The 20,869-nt window shown below is 39.1% G+C and overlaps 1 protein-coding gene across 1 annotated transcript in view; it reads right to left on the minus strand.

The window, feature by feature from the left end:
* Nucleotides 1–19,686, minus strand: part of LOC120247379 (dynactin associated protein) — a 22,875-nt gene extending 3,189 nt beyond the window's left edge. Inside the window, exons 1-3 of the mRNA XM_039255247.1 lie at nt 19,636–19,686; nt 18,225–18,372; nt 190–1,512 (exon numbers count right to left, since the gene is read on the minus strand). Coding sequence (XP_039111178.1) covers nt 190–1,512; nt 18,225–18,372; nt 19,636–19,686 — 1,522 coding nt within the window. The remainder of the gene's footprint in view (nt 1–189; nt 1,513–18,224; nt 18,373–19,635) is intronic.
* Between the last annotated feature and the right edge of the window lie 1,183 nt (nt 19,687–20,869).

Consider the following 20,869-nt stretch of genomic DNA (forward strand, 5'->3'; position numbering starts at 1 on the left):
TAGGTTCTGCTGAAGCAATGGTGGTTGCTGTTGAAGTCGTGGGTTCTGTTGAAGTGATGGTGGTGGCTGTCAAGGTTGTGGGTTCTGTTGAAGTGATGATGGTAGCTAATGTTGTAAGTTCTGTTGAAGCAATGGTGGTGGCTGTTGAGGTTATAGGGACAGTTGAAGTGATGGTGGTGACTGATGTGCTTGTAGGTTCTGCTGAAGCAATATTGGTGGCTGTCGAAGTTGTGGGTTCAGTTGAAGCGATGGTGGTGGCTGATGTGGTTGTGGGTTCTGCTGAAGCAATAGTGGTGGCTGTCGAAGTTGTGGGTTCAGTTGAAGCGATGGTGGTGGCTGTCAAGGTTGTGGGTTCTGCTGAAGCAATAGTGGTGGCTGTCGAAGTTGTGGGTTCAGTTGAAGCGATGGTGGTGGCTGTCAAGGTTGTGGGTTCTGTTGAAGTGATGATGGTAGCTAATGTAAGTTCTGTTGAAGCAATGGTGGTGGCTGTCGAGGTTATAGGTTCAGTTGAAGCACTGGTGGTGGCTGATGTGGTTGTAGGTTCTGCTGAAGCAATATTGGTGGCTGTTGAAGTTGTGGGTTCAGTTGAAGCGCTGGTGGTGGCTGATGTGGTTGTAGGTTCTGCTGAAGCAATACTGGTGGCTGTCGAAGTTGTGGGTTCAGTTGAAGCGATGGTGGTGGCTGATGTGGTTGTAGGTTCTGCTGAAGCAATGGTGGTGGCTGATGTGGTTATAGGTTCTGTTGAAGCGATGGTGGTGGCTGTCGAGGTTTTGGGTTCAGTTGAAGCGATGGTGGTGGCTGATGTGGTTGTAGGTTCTGCTGAAGCAATAGTGGTGGCTGTTGAGGTTGTGGGTTCTGATGAAGCGATGGTGGTGGCTGTCGAGGTTGTGGGTTCAGTTGAAGCGATGGTGATGGCTGACGTGATTGTGGGTTCTGCTGAAGCAATGGTGGTGGTTGTCATGTGTGTGGGTTTGGTTGATGCAATAGTGATGGATGCTGTGGTTGTAGGTTCTGTTGAAGTGCTGGTGATGGATATTGAGGTTGAGGGTTCAGGTAAAGCAATAGTGATGGTTGTTGTGTTTGTAGGTCCCGTTGAAGCAATGGTGGTAGCTGTTGAGGCTGTGGGTTCATTTGAAGAAACGGTGATGGCTGATGTGGTTGTAGGTTCTGTTGAAGTAACCACAGTGGCTGTTGAGGTTGTAGGTTCAGTTGAAGTGATAGTGATGGCTTGTGAGGTTGTGGGATCAGTTGAAATGATGGTGATGGCCGATGTGGTTGTAGGTTCAATGGGCATTGCAGTGGTTTTAGATTCTGTTGAAGTGGTTTTTGATGTGGGTTCAGTTGACATGGTGGTTCCTTCAGGTTGTGAAGTAGTAGAGGTCATTCCAGGAATGTTAAGTATAGGCTCCTCATTGTTTGCAGGTAGCTTGTTAGTATTGGAAGGATTGTCATTTTCTCTATTGTTCACCAGGCATATTATGAGCACTCCAATTGCTGTTGTTATCACACAGGCTAAGAGGCAAGCCAAAAAGACTTTCCACAGAGACAAGTTATTACACCAATTTCTTTTTGCCTAAGAAGAGTATAAATGACAATACCAGTTATAAAAATTCCTGTGATTTTCATCTCTTTTGTGTTATTTATACTTAGTGCATTAACATGATTTCAATCCCTATATATATCTAAAGAAATTTAGGCTTATAGTCCAAGTTTTTATCCAGGTGAAAGTAAGTGCTTACTTTCTTTAACATTAGAAGAAATCAGAATCTACCAATTTCTCATCTTCTTTTATTGGAAAATATTCCAACAATGGAAAGTGAGAGCTTTGTCTTTTCACATAGGCAGAACAGCACTTGAATGGTAAATTCTCTGTCACACACTAATCCTCTAATGGATATTATAATTACCCCAATAAAAACTATAATTTTTTAATTTAATAAAAACTGTTTTATTACCCCAAAATGTTCCACTTCCAAAATCACTTCCTCAAGAATCCTATGCTCTTACCACTATCTCCTCTCCTTCCAGCTTATTTATTCAATTATCCCTATAGCAACCTTTTTTAAGTCATGTTAAAAATTATTGGCCCAGCAGAACTTGCTTTACTCAATACCTCCTTATCCACCTTTTGTTCATGGTTCATTATTTCAATAAAACTAACCCCCTAAAATCTCTTGTACTTCTCTCCTCCCTTCCTCCAACTGGCAAATAAATGACTGCTTTCTCTGGACTTGCCCTTGAGTAACCACAGTCAGGGAAAGTCAAGTACCTGGGCAAATCAGATTCAAGATAAATGTATGGTCACCATCCTTGAATGGATCTTCTGGACTGTTCCATCATCCTATTATATTTCCCTAAGATATACTCTCATTTTATAAATCTTTCTCAATCTTCTCTCTCTTCAAACACGTAACCTCCACCCACCAACCCTTACAAATTGACCCACCTCATTCCCATCAAATGACTTCACCTCCTTTCTACCTCACTGGAAAACTTGAAGCCATCAAATGGAAACTCTTGCAAAGCCCCACAGGTATCACACCTGCAAACCTAAGCATGCCTGGGCTCTACCTCTCTTCCTTCACTGACTGACACAGAGGATCTAGCCCTCTTTCTGCCGGAAGTGGATCTGCCTATCTGCCCTTGGATCTCATCCCCCATATCCTTCTCAGCAACTTTTCTCTTTTTTCATTCTTCCTCTGGGACTAAATACTTCACCACTTTCCTCTTAAATGGATTTTTTCCTTTTAACATCTATATGCACTCAAATCTCTTCCATTTTAAACAAAAAACCCTCCTTCGATTCCAAATACCCCTCTAGCTACTTCCCTTTCTCTCTCTCCGTTAAATGAAATTTCTTGAGTTGTCTAAATGCAACATCTCCATTTGCACACTTTTCAACCCAATTCTGTCTGGCTTTGGCCTCTGCCATGCCACTGAAACACCTCTTACTAAAATCACATGTGACATTTATTCATTCAGATCTAATTCACATATTTTAGCTCTCACCATACTCAACCCCTCAGTAGCAGTTGCCTCTGAAGACCATCCCTCCTCCTTTTTGAACAGTCTCCTCCCTTGGCTTTTGTGATATTCCATTTTCATTGATTTCCTCCTAACCACACCACCCCCCCACACACACACAAATCTTCCCAGTTTCTTTTAGATGCTCACTATCTACATTCAGCTTTAGAGATGACATTCCCAGGTTTAGGGTCAGCAAACTTTTTCTGTAAAGGAAAAGGTAGTAAATAGTTTCAGCTTTGTGAGCCATACAGTTTTGGTCACAACAACTCCAACCTACCATTATAGTCTTCAAGCAGCCATAGACATTGAGTAAGCAAGTGAGCATGACTGTATTCCAATACCATTTTATTTACAAAAATAGGCAGTGGACTGGATTTGACCATTCTATGCTTCCTCTTTCCTATGATTTTAATTACTATCCATATATAAATGACTCTCTAATTTATCTCCAGTCCAGCTCTGCACTCTGACCTTCAAATGCTTACATGACACCATATCTTGGATGTCTAAATGATGTCTCAAACTCACTGTGTCCAAACCCAAAACATTATCTTCCCAGTGAAACCTGGCCAGTTCCCACATCTCTTTTTTTTTTATTTTTTTAATGTTTTTAAATTTAGTTTTGAGAGTAAGAGAGAGAGTGCAAGCAGGGGAGGGTCAGAGAGAGAGGGAGATACAGAATCTGAAGACAGGCTCCAGGCTCTGAGCTAGCTGTTAGCACAGAGCCTGACACGCAGCTGGAACCCATGAACCATGAGATCATGACCTGAGCCGAAGTTGGACGCTTAACCAACTGAGCCACCCAGGAGCCCACATCTCTTTAAATGCTAACACCATCCATTACATTCAGTTCCATAAGCTATAACAAAGGGATCATCCTGAAATCTCCCAATCCATTACCAAGCCCTTTAGCTGTATCTGCTAAATATCACCCATATTATTGATTTTCTCTATCTCTGTTGATACCACTCTAGTCCAAGCTTCCTTTATCTTTGCCTTGGACTAGTGAAATAGCCTTGGGTCCTTTCACTCAGTTTCTGCATCATCCTTACATCTAAAGTGGAATCTTGGCACAAATAGTCTGTTGATTGTAAATGCCTCTCTCATCGTCCATTTATCACCCAGAATACAGCACAGACTCATCAGGCACCTATTTTTGCAATAGTGCCCTGTTTTCTCAGTGATTCTGTTATCAGAAGAGGAATTATAAACTCTGAGGCTTTTTTATAATTAGGGTATTTCCAATATTCTAATATATATATACATATATATGTAACTTCCTATCAACCATCAGGTAGGTAGCTGCCTAGCACGTAATATTACCAGACAGACCCAGAGAATCCACCTGAGTACATTATGTCCTTCCCAGGCTTATTACCTGAAAGTGCACAATGAAAAGAGCTCCCTGGTAGTTTTTTAGTGATGTACATTTCAACAAGATAAACCAAAAGCCTGCTTATTTTCTCACTAATCCTCATCATAGATTATGTTATTCACCACCATGATTTAAAAGAAAAACCATGGAATTGCATAACTTCTGGTACTCCCTATTTCATCATTTACAAAATGGAGATAAAACAGCTTGTGAATTACAGAGTTACCTTAAGAATTAACAAAATTAACTTGCGTTGTCAATTCTAAAGTGTTTTTGCAAATATTTGTTGCTTTATTCTTAGGCAACAAAGCAGAGTAGAAGAGTACAGTCTTTTTGATGGGAAAAATGTTATAAAGTTCAGAGCTATGAAATCTTAAACAATTTCTTACCTTCTCTGAGCCTCAGATCCCCTTATCTTAAAATACAGAGTTTAAAATACCTATTTTTCTTTAATGTTTTATTTATTTCTGAGAGAGAGAGAGAGAGACAGCATGAGTGGGGGACAGACAGAGAGAGAGGGAGACACAGAATCAGAAGCAGGCTCCAGGCTCTGTGCTAGCTGTCAGCACAGAGCCCGACGTGGGGCTTGAACCCACGAACTGTGAGATCATGACCTGAGCTGAAGTCGGACGCCCAACTGACTGAGCCACCCAGGTGCCCCTAAAATATCTATTTTATATTCTTGCTGAGAAGATTAGAAATAACATACGTAAAGTCACTAGTTTTCAAAACTATGTTTATTTTGGATGCAGGATAGTATAGAAAATAAAGTTAAGAGCTTTGGAGTCCAACAGATTTGGGGTTGAATTGTAGCTCTGCCACTTATTAGCTATGGACCATTGGTAGCTTTATCTTTCTAAGTCTCAGTTCCCTCAGGGGCGCCTGGGTGGCTTAGTCGGTTAAGCATCTGACTTTCGCTTAGGTCATGATCTCGCGGTTCGTGGGTTTGAGCCCCGCGTCGGGCTCTGTGCTGACTGCCAGCTCAGAGCCTGGAGCCTGTTTCAGTCTGTGACTCCCTCTCTCTCTGACCCTCCTCTGCTCACGCTGTCTCTCTCTCTCTCTCCTAGAAATAAATAAAAACCTTAAAAAAAAATTTTAAAAAAAGTCTCAGTTCCCTCATAAGGGTAATAATACTTAATAACACCTAGAAAGATGAAAACATAAGACAATGTTTATAAAGTGCATGGCACAGTGTCGTGTATGTAAGTTTTCAATTGTCTAACATGACTGATTATTTCATAATCAGCTGGGTGAGAGCAATACCCTCAAAGAATGGGATACAACATACATGCCTTCCATACACACTAGACTAGATTTAAACATTATGCAATATAGGCCACAGTATTTGTTGGAAGGGTGTAAAGGGTTGCACCCCCAAAGCAACAGGAGTAGAATGAAAACATGGGCCACCAAGGCCAAGTTAGCCCCAGAAAAAATAAACCTTTTCTTTACCTTGACTGAAAACATTACAAAGAAGTCTCAAAAGAAAAACGTGGCACATGGAAAGAACCTAAGCGTCCATCAACAGATAAATGGATCAAGAAGATGTGGTTTATCTATACCATGCAATACTCCATGGCAATGAGAAACAATGAAATCTGGCCATGTGTAGCAACATGGATGGACCTTGAGGGTGTTATGCTGAGCGAAATAAGTCAGGCAGAGAAGGACAAATATCGTATGTTTGCATGTTTAGGAGGATTAGGAGGAACTTGACGGAGGACCATGGGGGAGAAGGGGGGAAATGGTGGGGGAAAGGGAGAGAGGCAAACCATGAGAGACTCTTGAATGCTGAGAAAAAACTGAGGACTGATGGATGTGGGGGGGGAGGGGGGATGGGCACGGAGGGGGGCACCTGTGGGGATGAGCACTGGGTGTTATGTGGAAACTAATTTGACAATAAACTATTTGTAAAGAAAAAAAAAAAAGAAAGAAAAACGTGGCAAAAGGGTTCATGCACATCTGGGAGAAGTCTATACTACTTTTAAAAAATTATACAAGGGCAGTTTAATGGAATAAAGTGCACATAACCAGACAATAGGACACCTAAGTTCTTCTTTGTAGGTCACTCTTGGCAAAAACCATGCTAATTGATGCCTGGGCCCCACCCCCAGAGCGTCCGATTTAATTGGGATTCTAAAATGCAGCTGGGTGGGGCGCCTGGGTGGCTTAGTCGGTTGAGCGTCCGACTTTCACTTAGGTCATGATCTCGCGGTTCGTGGTTTCGAGCCCCCCATCGGGCTCTGTGCTGACTGCCAGCTCGGAGCCTGGAGCCTATTTCAGAGTCTGTGTCTCCCTCTCTCTCTGACCCTCCCCTGCTCACGCTGTCTCTCTCTCTCTCCTATAAATAAATAAAACATTTAAAAAAAGTAAAATCTCTTTAAAAAAATAAAATAAAATAAAATGCAGCTGGGTTTAAAAACTACCAGATGAGATGTTATCTAAGACTTCTCAATTCTATGATTACATAAATTAGTTTACCTCTGCAAACAAGAAGAAACATCTTCTCACTCCACCCTATTGAGCTCATTCATTCTTTCATATTGTCCCAGCAACAGTATAAACAGTTTATACTTTTATCCAAATTCAAGAAAACAAGGCTCAGACTCTTTCTACCAAGACTCTACAACAAGATTAAGCAACACAGGTAAAAATTCCAGTCATGGAAACCCAATCAAACTTTCAAGTAGAATAAGTAATTTATAGTCAAGGTCTAATTGCTGTAATAGGGCTGAAGATGGAGAGATACAATCCTGAGGTAAAGTTAGTTCAGCCAACGGATAAGGTCAGGAACCAGAGATCTGGATCTAGTCTCCAAAGCTAGTGGGGAAAAAAACCTGGAGAACAGAGCCAGATTTCTATGTCAAGGTCATATGCACCAGAGGTCAGAAGGAAGAATCCTATGGATAGTGCCACATACAGGTCCAAAGGTTAGAACAGTGGAAGCAAACAAGGTGATCACCAATTAAGTAGGACCCTTCAAGCTCTGAATATGACACAGTCTCCCATCAGAGTCTAATTTGTGAATTAAACCCTACACTCTCAACATATTGCTCTTCTGCCTCTCTCCACCTGCATTTGTACTTTAAATTGATTCCTTTTATTTTCATATATGTTCGCTATCTATGCAAATATCTGAGTCCCCAACTAGAACATCAGCTCTTCAGAAACAGAGATTATCACATATTCTTCTTATGAATTGCCTCACAGTGACTTATAATTATACTGAGAATATAGCAAATGCTTAACATGAATGTGGGTGTATTAAACGATTAAATATATTTCTTGGGAAATAATAGAACAAATGTGTCCCTGTATAAAGCACATTTCTACCTGGGTAAAAGCTGCTAAATCAAACATTACCTGTGTACTGGATAATTCTGTGTGTGGGTATCTTGAGTGTGCAAGGTCTCTTGGGCTCACATAGACCCCAGTTAAGTTGGAAGAGACATGACCAGTTGTGTCACTTGAAGGTGGATGCCAGCATGCAGAACTGTGAGCCTGTTGGTCATTTGAACATGTGATTGGCTATAGAAATAAAACATAAGTGAATAGAAAGCCATGGTGTTGAATTTCTAACATTACTCTTCTATAAAACATAATCAAGAGTATCACTTTTAAAAGGCATAACACATAATAAAACTTTTAAAAGGAATGTTTTCTTATTATACTCTGAAGAACAAAAAAAATCTAGATTATTATATATTACACTTAACTAAATTTTGTAAGTTACTAATGTTCCAGGTCAGGAATGTATGTCATCCCACCTTTACCATATTACTTGCATGTATTAAATACTCTCATGTTACAAGCTGCTGTAGGTGGAGAATATAGTAGGAAGTCTCAATTCACATAAGGAATAGAATGTTAAAGCCAAAAAGCTCTTGCGGCAATTACTGTCATTATCATCATCATCATCATCATCATCATCATCATCATCATCAACCCATAATGACATAATGGCAAGCACTGGAGCCCAGACCATCCAGTGTTAAGGCCAGTGTACTTTCCACTCCATCCTGCTCCACCATATATAGTATATTATACTAAACCATGGTAAGATATTAACACAGCATATACTAATCTACACTTGACTAGTGAAAACTTGTCATACAAAGAGACTCCTTCACATAATCCGTACCATGCTCTATGCAATGGAATTTGCATACCCATGACAGACACAGAAGACAAATCATTTGTCAGTTTGTGATACATTTATGCTGGGTTCCTCTTGGACATACAGCAGTATAAAAGCAATTCTCAACAACAAAAATTTCTCTGCTCTTCAGGACTTTATATGCTATTATAATAGGGAGGCATAAAACTTGCTCCATATTGTTGAGAAAGGGGGCAATAAGGATTAAAAATGGCAAAGATTTGGGGGAAGAGGTGTTTTCAAAGGGCAAAAAACAAAATGAAATGAAAATGGGAGTGGAACAAGTTCAGGACTTTATGGATCTGGGCCGAGAGTTTTGTTACATCTCAAAAACAACGTAGGATAGTCTGGGGATCTTTATCTCATAGAATGATAATGTTTCTTTCTAGTTGTGAATCAAGGGCATCTCTGCCACTCCTTGCTCATCTTCCAAAGACAAAAACTAAAACTAACTACTGTAGATGTGCTGTGAGGATTAATAAGTAAACAACTGGAAAAGGGTTAGAGCAATGTCTGTATGCACTCAGTAAGTGTTGGCTGTCAGTAGTAGTAATAGTAGTAGCAGCTACAACAGTGTTTTTATTCCTACTGTTACTACTACTAGTTGCCTTGGGTCATGTTGATGTAATAACCCATTATTAAAGAACTATAAAAAGCGCTGATGCGTCAACTCATGAGTTCAGACTAGAAATGTATGTGGTCACTGAGAACTATTATAAACAACACAAAAAATAAATATGATGGTTATTAAATACTGATAAGATGGAGTCCTCTTGGCAGCAAAGAGTTTTTTGAGATAGATTTTTCTGTTATACCAAAGAAAGAAAACAGCTCTGTTTTATTGAGAAAACTAAACAAACGCCATGTTATTCACTAGCTCAATTTGAGTGATGTTGGACTTACCTTTAATAACAACCTTGCTCATTTTGCTAAGTGCTGACGATGCTGGAGTTATTATCCAGTTTGCCTGTGGCTGATGAACTAGAATACTTTAATGCACTTTGTAAATAAAATAAAATTCAGTCCCCAGGTCAGTTTTCCAAATTTTCTGACCCTCACGGAACCCAGGCCCTTTCAAGGAAGAAAGATGATGGGTGGTGTCTACACTTGGGGTTGAGAGTCTATGATCTAGGTTCAGCTGTGGAGTCATATTGCAGCCCAAGTAATAATTTTTACTGTGTTATGTTGCTCTGGCTCTTAGTATAGGTGGAGCCTCTACACAGTTGGAACAGTTAAAGAGTTCCAAATGTTTAATCAGATCATCAGCTTTAGCTAAGAATGGCCATAGGCAACTGAAGAGAATTAGCTATCGTTTCCAAAAAATGTTCTATGGGTTTTGCCCCTGGTTGTATAAGCATTAACTTAAGATCTCACATATCCCAACAGGAAAACAAAACACCAACATTTATTTTGTTTTTGTTTATAATCTTCAAATAAGTCTTAAACTTCGCTATTGAATTTGGCCTTAGGAGAAAGATATTTTTATAACTATACTTTAAATATCCATAATAAAGTGAAATATTTAGCCACCTATCCAGATATACACTGTAAAAACAACTCAAAATAATATTTGTAAACACCTTCAAGTTTCTTGTTATCAAGAGAAACTAGGAAGATTATGAATATGTGGCTACAGGGATTTTTTTTTTTTCCATTTGCGTATTCAGGTGTCCTGAGTGTCGAACTCAGAAGTGACAGGAGAATGGCTTCAGGAGAGTCCTTAGTATGACTCAAAAGGACAAACGCCTTTTCTTTTGGTCAACCAAGAATTCTCCTTGGGATTCTTTTATTCAATCAACACTTACCAAGCAAAGGCTTTCTTCTTTGGCTTATCTGTAGGCAATTAATATGGGCTAATTGCCATAGCTCCAAAAATATTTCGTCTTCAGGCAGAGAATTTTAACTTACTATTTTAATTTTTAGCACATTTCCATCCTTTGTTCTTTTTTAAAGTAAATCATCTCCTTTATTTTTTATTCAATTATTTTAAAGTTTATTTATTTCTTTTGAGAGGGAGTAAGAGAGCCAGGGAGGGGCAGAAAGAGAGGGGGAGAGAGATTCCCAAGTAATCTCTGTGCTCGATCTCACAAACCACAAGATCATGCCCTGAACCAAAATCAAGAGTCAGATGCTCAACCAACTGAGCCACCCAGGGGCCCCTTCCATCTTTTGTTCTGACTATTTGTTCAGATATTAAAAAAACAGAACTATACAGTAAACGCTTAATTCTTGGCGTAAAACATTTAAAAATAGATAAAATAGGGGTACCTGAGTGGCTCAGTCGGTTAAGCATCTGACTCTGGCTCAGGTCATGATTTCACACTTCATGGGTTTGAGCTCCGCATCAGGCTCTGTGCTGACAGCTCAGGGCCTGGAGTCTGCTTCAGTTTCTGTGTCTCCCTCCTTCTCTGCTCCTCCCCTGCTCATGCTCTGTTTCTCTCTCTCAAAATAAATAAATGTTTTAAAATTTTTTAATAGAGGAAATAACCATATTTCTTATTACACAGTAGAAATTTTTAAAGGATTTCTTTCTTAGGCCTAAAGACATTATCCAAGATTAATATCTGGATTTCCAGCAGATTTAGAAACCTAAGTTCTGACAGGGTTAGTATATAAAATCAAAGAATCAGATTATAAAAATATTAAAGACCAAACCAAAGATACTCATTGGAGCTATATGTTTACATGATGGTGAATATAGAAAGTGAATGGATTTATTTGTATATCATGAGGTAAGAGAAACTGCTATTCCTTTAAATTAGCAAATATATAGAATACTTTTTACAGTACAATACAGAAGAATATAACATAAGAAGTTGAACCATAAAATTTTAATACATGGCTATGCTTCCTTTTCGGGAATAATGCAAAATTATGGCATTGACCACATAATAGTAAAGAAATTCAACTGATTTTAAAAGCTGAAAATGAGATAGCAATATAGGCAAATTATTAAAATAGAGCAACAATACTCACAAGCTGGTTTTCAGAGTGTTCAATATTCACTACATATTTTCCACGCTTTCTGTCCATTCTTGAGTCTATAATACTATAGACTTACCTTCAAGGATATTTTTCAGTTCATGTGTGGCCCTTTATACCTGCAACTCTGAGAAATAATTTAAATGGCTAGTGGATGCATCATGCATCCGTGATGGTGAGGATTAACCTAAATCCTAAGTAGTTATTCACTAACATGGAATCCATCTTAGAGAAGGAAATGAGGTGTTAATCATAGAAAATCAATACAGCTTCTGAGTGCTACTGTGATTACCCCCTCAATAACCCTCCTTACAGAAAGGAACTCTGAAAATCTTACATACTAATTTTTTTCTTCCCTTTGGCCCCATCTTTCAGACACCTGTCTTCTATTTTAGGACCAATCCAAGAAAAAATTGTGAGTTAGAAGTTTGCCCTCACTTTCTCTCTGGCCAAGCATGAATGCCTTCTTGCCATCTCTTAGTCACCCATGGCCTTAGGATGGCTTCACCTTTTCAGTCTCCAGGCTGGTGTCTGGAAGCCCACTTGGGCAGTTGCTTGGGAATTTACATGTATTTTAAAATGATTAGAATCAATTTCCTAGGCAATAATGCCAAAGGAGTGATGGAATATTGAAAATCTGGAGACTGAGTTTTGTTGTTGTAAATGTTTTGTCAAGAAATCTAGTTCATCCCAAATTGAAAAAGGATGAACTTCTATTGATTTATTCACTCAACAGGTGAGAATGCTGAGTTTCTAAAGTGTGCCAGTTACTTTGCCTGTACAACAAGTTTAGTAGCAAACAAAACAGACCATACCACTGTGTTCTTTGTATCTTGATATTTTGGGATTCTGAATTTTTTAAAAAAAAAATTAGAAAAACTCAGAAGGGATCTGTTCTAAAGAGGAGTAAAAATATATACTTACTACTCTTACTCCTGTCGAAACAAAACCAACGATGCCATGGTATGGCCATGACTACAGAGGACATACATAGGTTGGAGGTGTTAATAACATTAAACATGGCCTTCTAATAAGCTGATTTATTTGAAAATCAGAATGATCAAATTACCAAACACTTGGGATAAATTTGACTGTATTTGCTTTAAAATATCACTGCACTTATATTCTTCATAGGCATTTGCCTTACTTTGGTACTAGAGCAACATAGCCAAGGTGTAGGTAAAATTCCATCATTTTTGACAGCATCCATAACATTACAGCAATGGCATAGAGAGTGAAAGTTTTCTCTGTCACTGGATCTCATGTTCACAGCCTCTAATGGACCGAGCAGTTGCAAGACTCAGTCCCAAAGTTTGGAAGAAAAACACAGAAAATATTAAACTTAATAAAAATAGCAACAAAATTAACCAACACATTGCTCCATGGTTAATTTCCCATATAAAAATTAGAATTTTCTTTATTTTGCAAAGAACAATTCTTCAGCATGTATTAGTAACAACTCTCATGAATGCCTCCACTCAAAGATCAACAGGAAAAACAGAACATACCTGGATTGTTATAAAGAACAGAGAGTAAGGGTATCTCTCTCATTGTTCTGTCAAAATCTCCTATAAGAAGTCTTTAATCACAGGATTTAGAGCCAAAAAGAAACCTGAAAGTCATGTTGGCCGACAGCAGTTCAGAGAATTGTTTAATAGCTGGCCAGTCTTCAGGGGGAAAGTCCTATTTCTCATTCATCTAACAGAGAAGTGAATTGCATTGTTATCTAGAAGTCTAGGTCAAAACTATGTTTTTAATCATGTTACTCAAACAAATCTTTCTTGCTTGAAATCTCACTATGCTTTGATTATGACTTCTTTGGTCAGTTAATAATATGAGAGCTAATATGATGGCTGTAGCCCTCTGATCTTAGACATTTTAGAGAAAGGGATTCTTAAAACTTTTCATTCTGTTACCAGTATTACAACCAAGTAATCAGGCACAGAATTTCAAAGCCTAAGTAAAATACTGATAGGCAACCCAATTAATTCAAAAGTATGAAAGATCATTGTGGAGAAAAGAAAGGAATAAAAATAAATCTCCAAAGTGCCCTATCAAATTTTTTATCAAAGCAATTAGAAGTAATCATTACAAGTAAAGTTAAAAATGAAACCTGAAAGTTTCAGCAAATGTTTCTATATGGTAATCATAACACTATCAGGGTGTTTTATTGTATTTTCAAAGCTGACTCCATCTCTATAACAGGTGTTCCTTCACTGAATCAAAAGTAATTAAAAAGTATTTCAGTAATACAATGGAACTAGAATAATTAGCCCTACTTAAAATAGAAATTTCAGGAGAAAAACATGTTTTGATGCATGTCACTGAATTTCTTAATTACCCATCTGAAGTATACTTACAAATTTTAAATATGTTTATACTGACAGAACACGGTTTTTCATTAACTTATCCCCAACTGTTTATTGAGCACCTTGCACACCCCAGGCATGCCTCAACCCTGGATATCCAGACAGCATTGATTAAAACAGGCAAAACCTTTATTTACCCCCTATGCTTTGTTTATTGAATGTTTGGCTTTTGATTTTACTTCCAAATTTTTTAGTTGTAATATTTTTGTTTAAGCAAAGAGAATGTTCTTTTTTATATCGTTAGAGGTACGTGTTTTGTATGCTAGGAAATCGGTTCCATAATGGTTCAATATGTCAGCTTCTACAGAACAAACAGCAATTGCATAGTTAATCTCTGACCACAGGGACTGGGAACTCATGGTTTTTGTACGGTCTGATATTCCATTTTACAGTGACCTTCATGATTCAGTTCTCTTTTTTACCAAGTCAAAAATTTCCTTGGTCCCTCAATTGACTTAAACGCTGGTCCTGCTATATCTGGGGTCACCCACAATTAAACCATTTTTTCTTCAGAATATAGGTCTGTGATCCTTGGTGCAGAATTCCAAAATCCAAAAAGCTTTGAAAACAAATTATTTTGCGTCTCTGGCACAAATTTAGTTGGCAGCAAAAGTTAATCAAAACTAAAGAGACTATTTTTAGCCTTTAATAAATTTAGCATGATTATGCGTATGTTTAATTACAAAAATATTGATGTTTGCTGCAAGTTTGCTACCACAGTCCTGATGGCGTTATTGTAAATATATCATATTGCCTTTATAAAATTTTTAAAAACCTGAATTATAAAACACATCTCACTCAAGCACTTCATATGAGGGACTATATATGTCATTTGTAGAAATTTTACAATTTTTAAAAATAATATATCCTTCCTTATTCTTATTGTTCTGAAATACTAGTTTATAAAGTCTTCAGCTGGTAAACTGACTCATAACTGGCATTTTACAAATGTAGATAGGAAGAAGAATAAAAAGTTTCAACTATTGCTGGATTACAGCAAGCAATGGCACCGTTGGACAGCCTCGGATGTAAGATTTGATTAACATAATATTATTAACATTACAGGAATATTTATGCCTAGTCCAGTGGGTAGCAAATTCTAATAACACCTACAAGAATTAAGTACTATTATTCTCACTTTCCTGATGAGACACATACGCTTTAAATGACCTTTTATAAACCCAAGTTAAGATTAGAGTGTGTCGGGGCACCTGGGTGGCCCAGTCTGACTCTTGATTTCAGCTCAGGTCATGATCCCACAGTTCATGGGATCAATCCCCATGCTGGGCTCTGTGCTGACAGCACAGAGCCTGCTTGGAATTCTCTCTCTCCCTCTCTCTCTCTCTCTCTGCCCCTCTCCCACTTATGCACACGCACACTCTCTCTCTCTCTCTCTCAAAATAAATAAATAAACTTTAAAAAAAATCTACTGTAAAAGTGTTTATAAATATGCAATCCTGGTCCATCCTGTTGGTGTGGTATGAATCTCAATATCTAGGAATTCTAACAAAGAGTAAATTTCAAGCACAGTGTTCAAATTAATTATTTTAATAATTATGCCAGCATTGTTGTTTCTTCTGTATCTTCTTCAATATTTTGGGGGACAGGCACTTGGTAAATGAAAGAATAGCAAATAATTCTAGCAAGTATGCTGCTTGACAAAGCAATCTGAAGAAAAATTATGAAAATAAAAGTTTTACACATGCAGAAAACAAAACACAGTACTTAAAATTATTCCATGTAAGTTTGTTTAATATATTCATATAATCTATTGATTCAATACACGGAGAATTCATGTACTAAAGAACAAAATGTCTGGGGCATCTGGGTCAAACTCTTACAAAACAAAGCATCATTCCTAATAAAATGGAGCTCTGATAGGCACAGAAAGCAAATGAGGCAGATCTGGTGTTGTGCACTGGTGCATTGGTAATGAGCTACATTGCTATTGCTGGAGTAGTTTAGGTGTTTGCCAGAGTGCAGTTCCAGCTGGTCCAGGGGTCCCTGAAGGATGGACGGTGTTGGTGAGAGAGGGATGAGAGCCGCGAGATTCTTTCTGGTCACCAGGCAGGCATCTCTGCACTGACTGAGACTTAGCTTTATTTATGGTTAAGTGTATGGGTAACAGCACAGAAGTGGCATTTGCCTTAGACAATGATTTTTTATGACAAATTTCTTTGATAAGTAAAAATTTCCCAGAACATAGATTTGTAGAAGACTCATGCATAACCTTTATCAATAGTGATTGAGGTAGGTGATTTAGATGCTTATCCTATGGGGAAGGAAGACATCTTTAGCATTCAGATACAAACAGGACAATGTTTTTAGCATAGCACAGGCAAAGTTAGCTCTTTGTAAGAGAACTAAGTCAGGTCAATAGCCTGTTTGCTTAAGGGGAAGTATAAGAAAAACAGGTTTTTGAGGAAGTGGAATGTTTTCTCCCTTAATCCCAACAGAAGTCCCTACAATAAGTTCCTTCACAAGGTACAATCATCATATCAAGGGCAGAATAAGTCACTCCGAATACCAATCAACAAGGTGCTTCTGGTGTCAGTGCTCAAGCAGAAACAATTGAGTGGGGGTGGATATCAGTTGTCATCTGACAGCAAGAGACCGTGCAAACTTGCCTTAACCTCACAAGGAGTTTTCTCAACTAGTGAGTTCAGAATGGCTCCCAACAGGTGTTATTGCTACAGGCTCCAGTGAAATATTTCTATTGGCCAAATAATCACTTGTGATAGCATTTGTAGATTAAATTTAGAGTATGAGCAACTGCAGGGATGGTTAGATGTAACAACCTCAAGGCAGTAATTAAAGATTGGGTTGTTGGGGAGAAGAGGTGTGGTGTTAGCATTTATAGTAGAAGGTTCACTGGAAGTGAAAATAGTGATTGTTCTGGTATCTGTTCAGGGTTGTATATTCAGTTGAAATGGCGGTAGGTGTGGAAATTGTAGGCTCAAGTGAAATAGTAGTATATGTAACTTAATTTGACATGATTATAGTGGTGGATTCAGTAGACATTGTGTTAGCGGCATTTTAGCTGAAGTAGGGTAGGTACTATGTTCACTGAAGGTACCATGAGTAGGGGTGAAGTGAAATGGTGGTGATAATGGTAACTGTGGAGTAGTAGAACCAGTAGAAATTAAAGTGGTTGTGTATTTAGTTCAAGTGCTACTTCCTAATGTAGCTGTAGGATTAGCTGGTGTTTCCTGTTATGACTATAAATTAAATTAAAGTGGTGGTAGCTGTTGTGGTAGTAGGATTTTACAGAAATTATGGTAACTGGGTATTGGTTTTGGCCAACTGGAAATGCCAGTTAGTATAAGAGTAATTCATCTGAAGTGGTGGCAGGTATTATGGTCATAAATCTTAAGGGGTGGTGCTTGTTATTGCTTTTGATATTGTGGTTATATGTTCAGCAGATATTATGTATTATGATGATTTTTAGTCCAGTTGAAGCCATGTTGGATGCTGTGATCATAGGTTCAGCTGAAAATGTAGTCAGGAATATTATGGCTCTCAGTTCCATACAAACGGATGTTTATAGGTTCCACTGAAACCTTAGCAGATGTTCTCGTTATCAGTCCAGTAGAGATTGTGGTAGCTGCAGTTTCTGACAAGACTATGCTAGTTTCAGGTTCATTTAACCTGGTTGTAGTGGCTGGGATACTACCTTGATCAGTGGATACAACAGTGGTAGCCCTTATGGGAGCACATTCGTGGTGATGCCTGTTGTGCCTGTAAATTCAGCTGGTAATAGTTGCTGCTTCCAGTGAAAGTAGTGGTTTCTCTGGTAGCTATAGTTTCAGTATTGATTCTGACACATTCTCTGGATAACATTTCAAATCAGTCTAGGGGCACCTGTGTGTCTCAGTGGGTTAAGCGTCCTACTTCAGCTCAGGTCATGATATCACAGTTCATGGGTTCAACCCCCACGTTCGGCTCTGTGCTGACAGCTCACAGCCTGGAGCCTGCTTCAGATTTTCTATCTCCCTCTCTCTCTGCCCCTCCCCCACTTGCTCACACTCTCTCCTTCTTTCTCTCTCTGTCTCCCTCTGTCTCTCTCTCTCTCCCTCTATCAAAAATAAAAGAACGTTAAAAAATTAAAACATTTCAACTCAGGTCACTATTTGGCAGCATGAAATTTAGGCTAGGACTGTCCTTGTTGGACATCTCCTGTTGGCTACTTTCATTTTGAGAATTGCTTATCCTTTCTAAGTGCCTGTTTTCTTATCTGTAGGATGCTAGTAATAAGACACTTGACTTACAGGACTCACTCAAAGCTTAGGGCAACTCAAATAGCACTGTAACTTACGAAGCACCATGCACGTGAGGCAGTGGCTGCTGGGCTTGGGCCAGACTCCTGAGTAAGTTCGGCCACATGATTCAAACCCTGACCCTGTGCTTCCTCGATTATGTAGCCAGAATGGCTGCAGAGCTATCCCCTGGCGCTTTTTTGAGTCCTGAATCAGATGATATGTGCCAAGTTATAAGAACACCGCTTGCCATGTAGTAAACGCTCTATGACGATCGTGAGATGATGATAATGATGATGATACAGCAGCAAATATTGCTGGATAAGTAGCACAACGACGGCAACACAAGCTCTGCAGTCAAATCTGATGTTTAAATCCCAAACCCCTGAGATGGAAAGCAAGTTTCTTAACTCCTCTGAGTCCTGAGGTTTCCTTGTTTTGTTTTTCTTTTGTTTGTTTGCTTATCTCTATTGTGGTGAATATTATTCATATAGTCTTCGGGGAAAGAATTAAAAAGAGATTTCCATTTTTTTTTATTATTTTATTTCTATCAGAAACAGTGTAGCATAGTTATTCAGAGCTTTGGATTCTAAAGATTCATGGTTGACTTTTATCTGTGACTCTTATACACAATTTCCTTAATGTTCTAAGTCTCTATTTCTTCACAAGACAAGGTATACCTATATCCAAGGATAATTGTAAGGATTAAAGAAGATAATCATGTATATAAGATATTTGGTGCAATTTAGCTCATGGTCATTCACTTCTGTAACTGAGCTCAGGGCAGTAGGAGAGAGGAGCACACAACTCCCATCTTTGAAAGGAATGAAGTATGTCTCGCTGCTAGAAAACATGGGCTTCAGTTTTAGGAAGGAAGCCCCGGTTTGGATGTCCAGGGAGACAACCAAGAGGAACCAGACGCTAAACAGCAACGTCAGGGAATAAGGGCACCAATAAATGTCACCTTGCACCACGGGATCTGGGTGTTGGCTAATGGAAACTTGGAAAAAGAGAAAATAAATGACTAACCTCAGGATTCAGAACAGGCACTATTTGGGCTGAATCAAACCAGGGGCAGGATGAATGGCAGGCAGAATGGAACCTCGCAGTAGAACTGAGCATTCAGGCTAGCCCACTGTTGCACATGAATTTAGCCTCAGTCCTTCTATCTTGACCCAGAGTTTACCATCTGGGCCCGCACTCAGAGGGCTATGTGACTATCCTCAGGTGCAAGGAAAAAACAAATAAGAAGACAAGGGTTAATGTTCCCCATCAATGGTTATTTATGACACAGTTTGCACACTTTGTCCTTGAGATAATGGCTATTCCCTTCAGACTCCCCAAAACCCTAAACTGTGCCTTCAAAATAACAAATGTTGTTCTACACACCAGGATAAGGGCCGCTCTCTTTATCACTTTGTAGCCTTTCTACAAGAACCACTCAATTCTGTTTCTGTACTACCCACTTGCCTGCTTGCTCATTATAAAAAGCCCTAAGTCCTTGGACTTGGGGCCACGCATTTAGAGTTCTGTGTTAACTCTGTGTGGTCCTGGCCAATTATAAAGACTCCCTTAATTCGGCTTCCGTGGTGTCGGTGGGTCTCTGTATCTCTCAGCATAACACCACTACCAACTTAACACTTGAACTCTAGCAAAAATGTGGCCCTTCCAGAACAATATTTTCCCCGTCTGTTAAATAATCTAAGACCAGATGGTAACTAAATCTCCTTCTATTCAGTGATAGATAAATTGGCAAGCAAGAAAAGTCATTTTGTAACTCCTCCAGATTAAGGTCCTTTGTTCTTCACTTTGCTCTCAGACATAAAAGGTTAAGAGTCTCTTATTTTGTGTCAAGAGTTAAGCTCAGAGAGAGACAAACCAAGAAACACTTTTAACTATAGAGAACAAACTGATGGTTAGCAGAGTAGAGATGGGAGGAGATGGGTGAAATAGGTGATGGGATTAAGGAGTCCGCTTGCCATAGTGAGCACTGGGTGATGTATAGAACTGCTGAATCACTACATTGTATACTTGAAACTAATATAATACTGTATGTTAACTATACTGGAATTAACATTTTAAAAACTAATTAATTTTTAAAAAAGAGTTAAGGGGCACCTGGGTGGCTCAGTCCTTTAAGCATCTGACTTTGGCTCAGGTCACGATCTCACAGTTCATGGGTTCAAGCCCCACATCAGGTTCTATGCTGACAGCTCAGAGCCTGGAGCCTGCTTTGGATTCTGTGTCTCCCTCTCTCTCTCTCTACCCCTCCCCCACTCACACTCTGTCAGTTTCTCTCTCTCTCTCTCTCTCTCTCAAAAACAAAGATTTAAAAATATTAAAAAAAAAAATAGTCCCAGGCTTAACCTACTGAGTCACCCAGCCACCCTCCTGCCTCCCCAACTCCTTCACGACCCCACTTTTTTTTGTCTGTTTGTTTTTGTTTTTTTCTGGCCCATTCACCCGAACCCATCCATCAGAAAATGTTCTCTTTTGAATATCATGGAAGATAGCCTCGGGCCTGGTTGAGGAACCTGGTCTGGGTGACTGGGTAGAAAACTTCCCAGGAAGGCAAACGGGGTGTAGGGGGAGCATGCCAGGTGCCCTACATGCTTCAAGCTGTATGCGAATATGTGTGCAGCTCCTGATGGAGAAGAAGCATGAAGAAGGACTGGGATGCACTAAGCACAGGGAAGAACACAAA

Source organism: Hyaena hyaena, unplaced genomic scaffold (genome assembly GCF_003009895.1).
Source record: "Hyaena hyaena isolate Hyena2069 unplaced genomic scaffold, ASM300989v1 scaffold_523, whole genome shotgun sequence".
Lineage (NCBI taxonomy): Eukaryota > Metazoa > Chordata > Mammalia > Carnivora > Hyaenidae > Hyaena > Hyaena hyaena.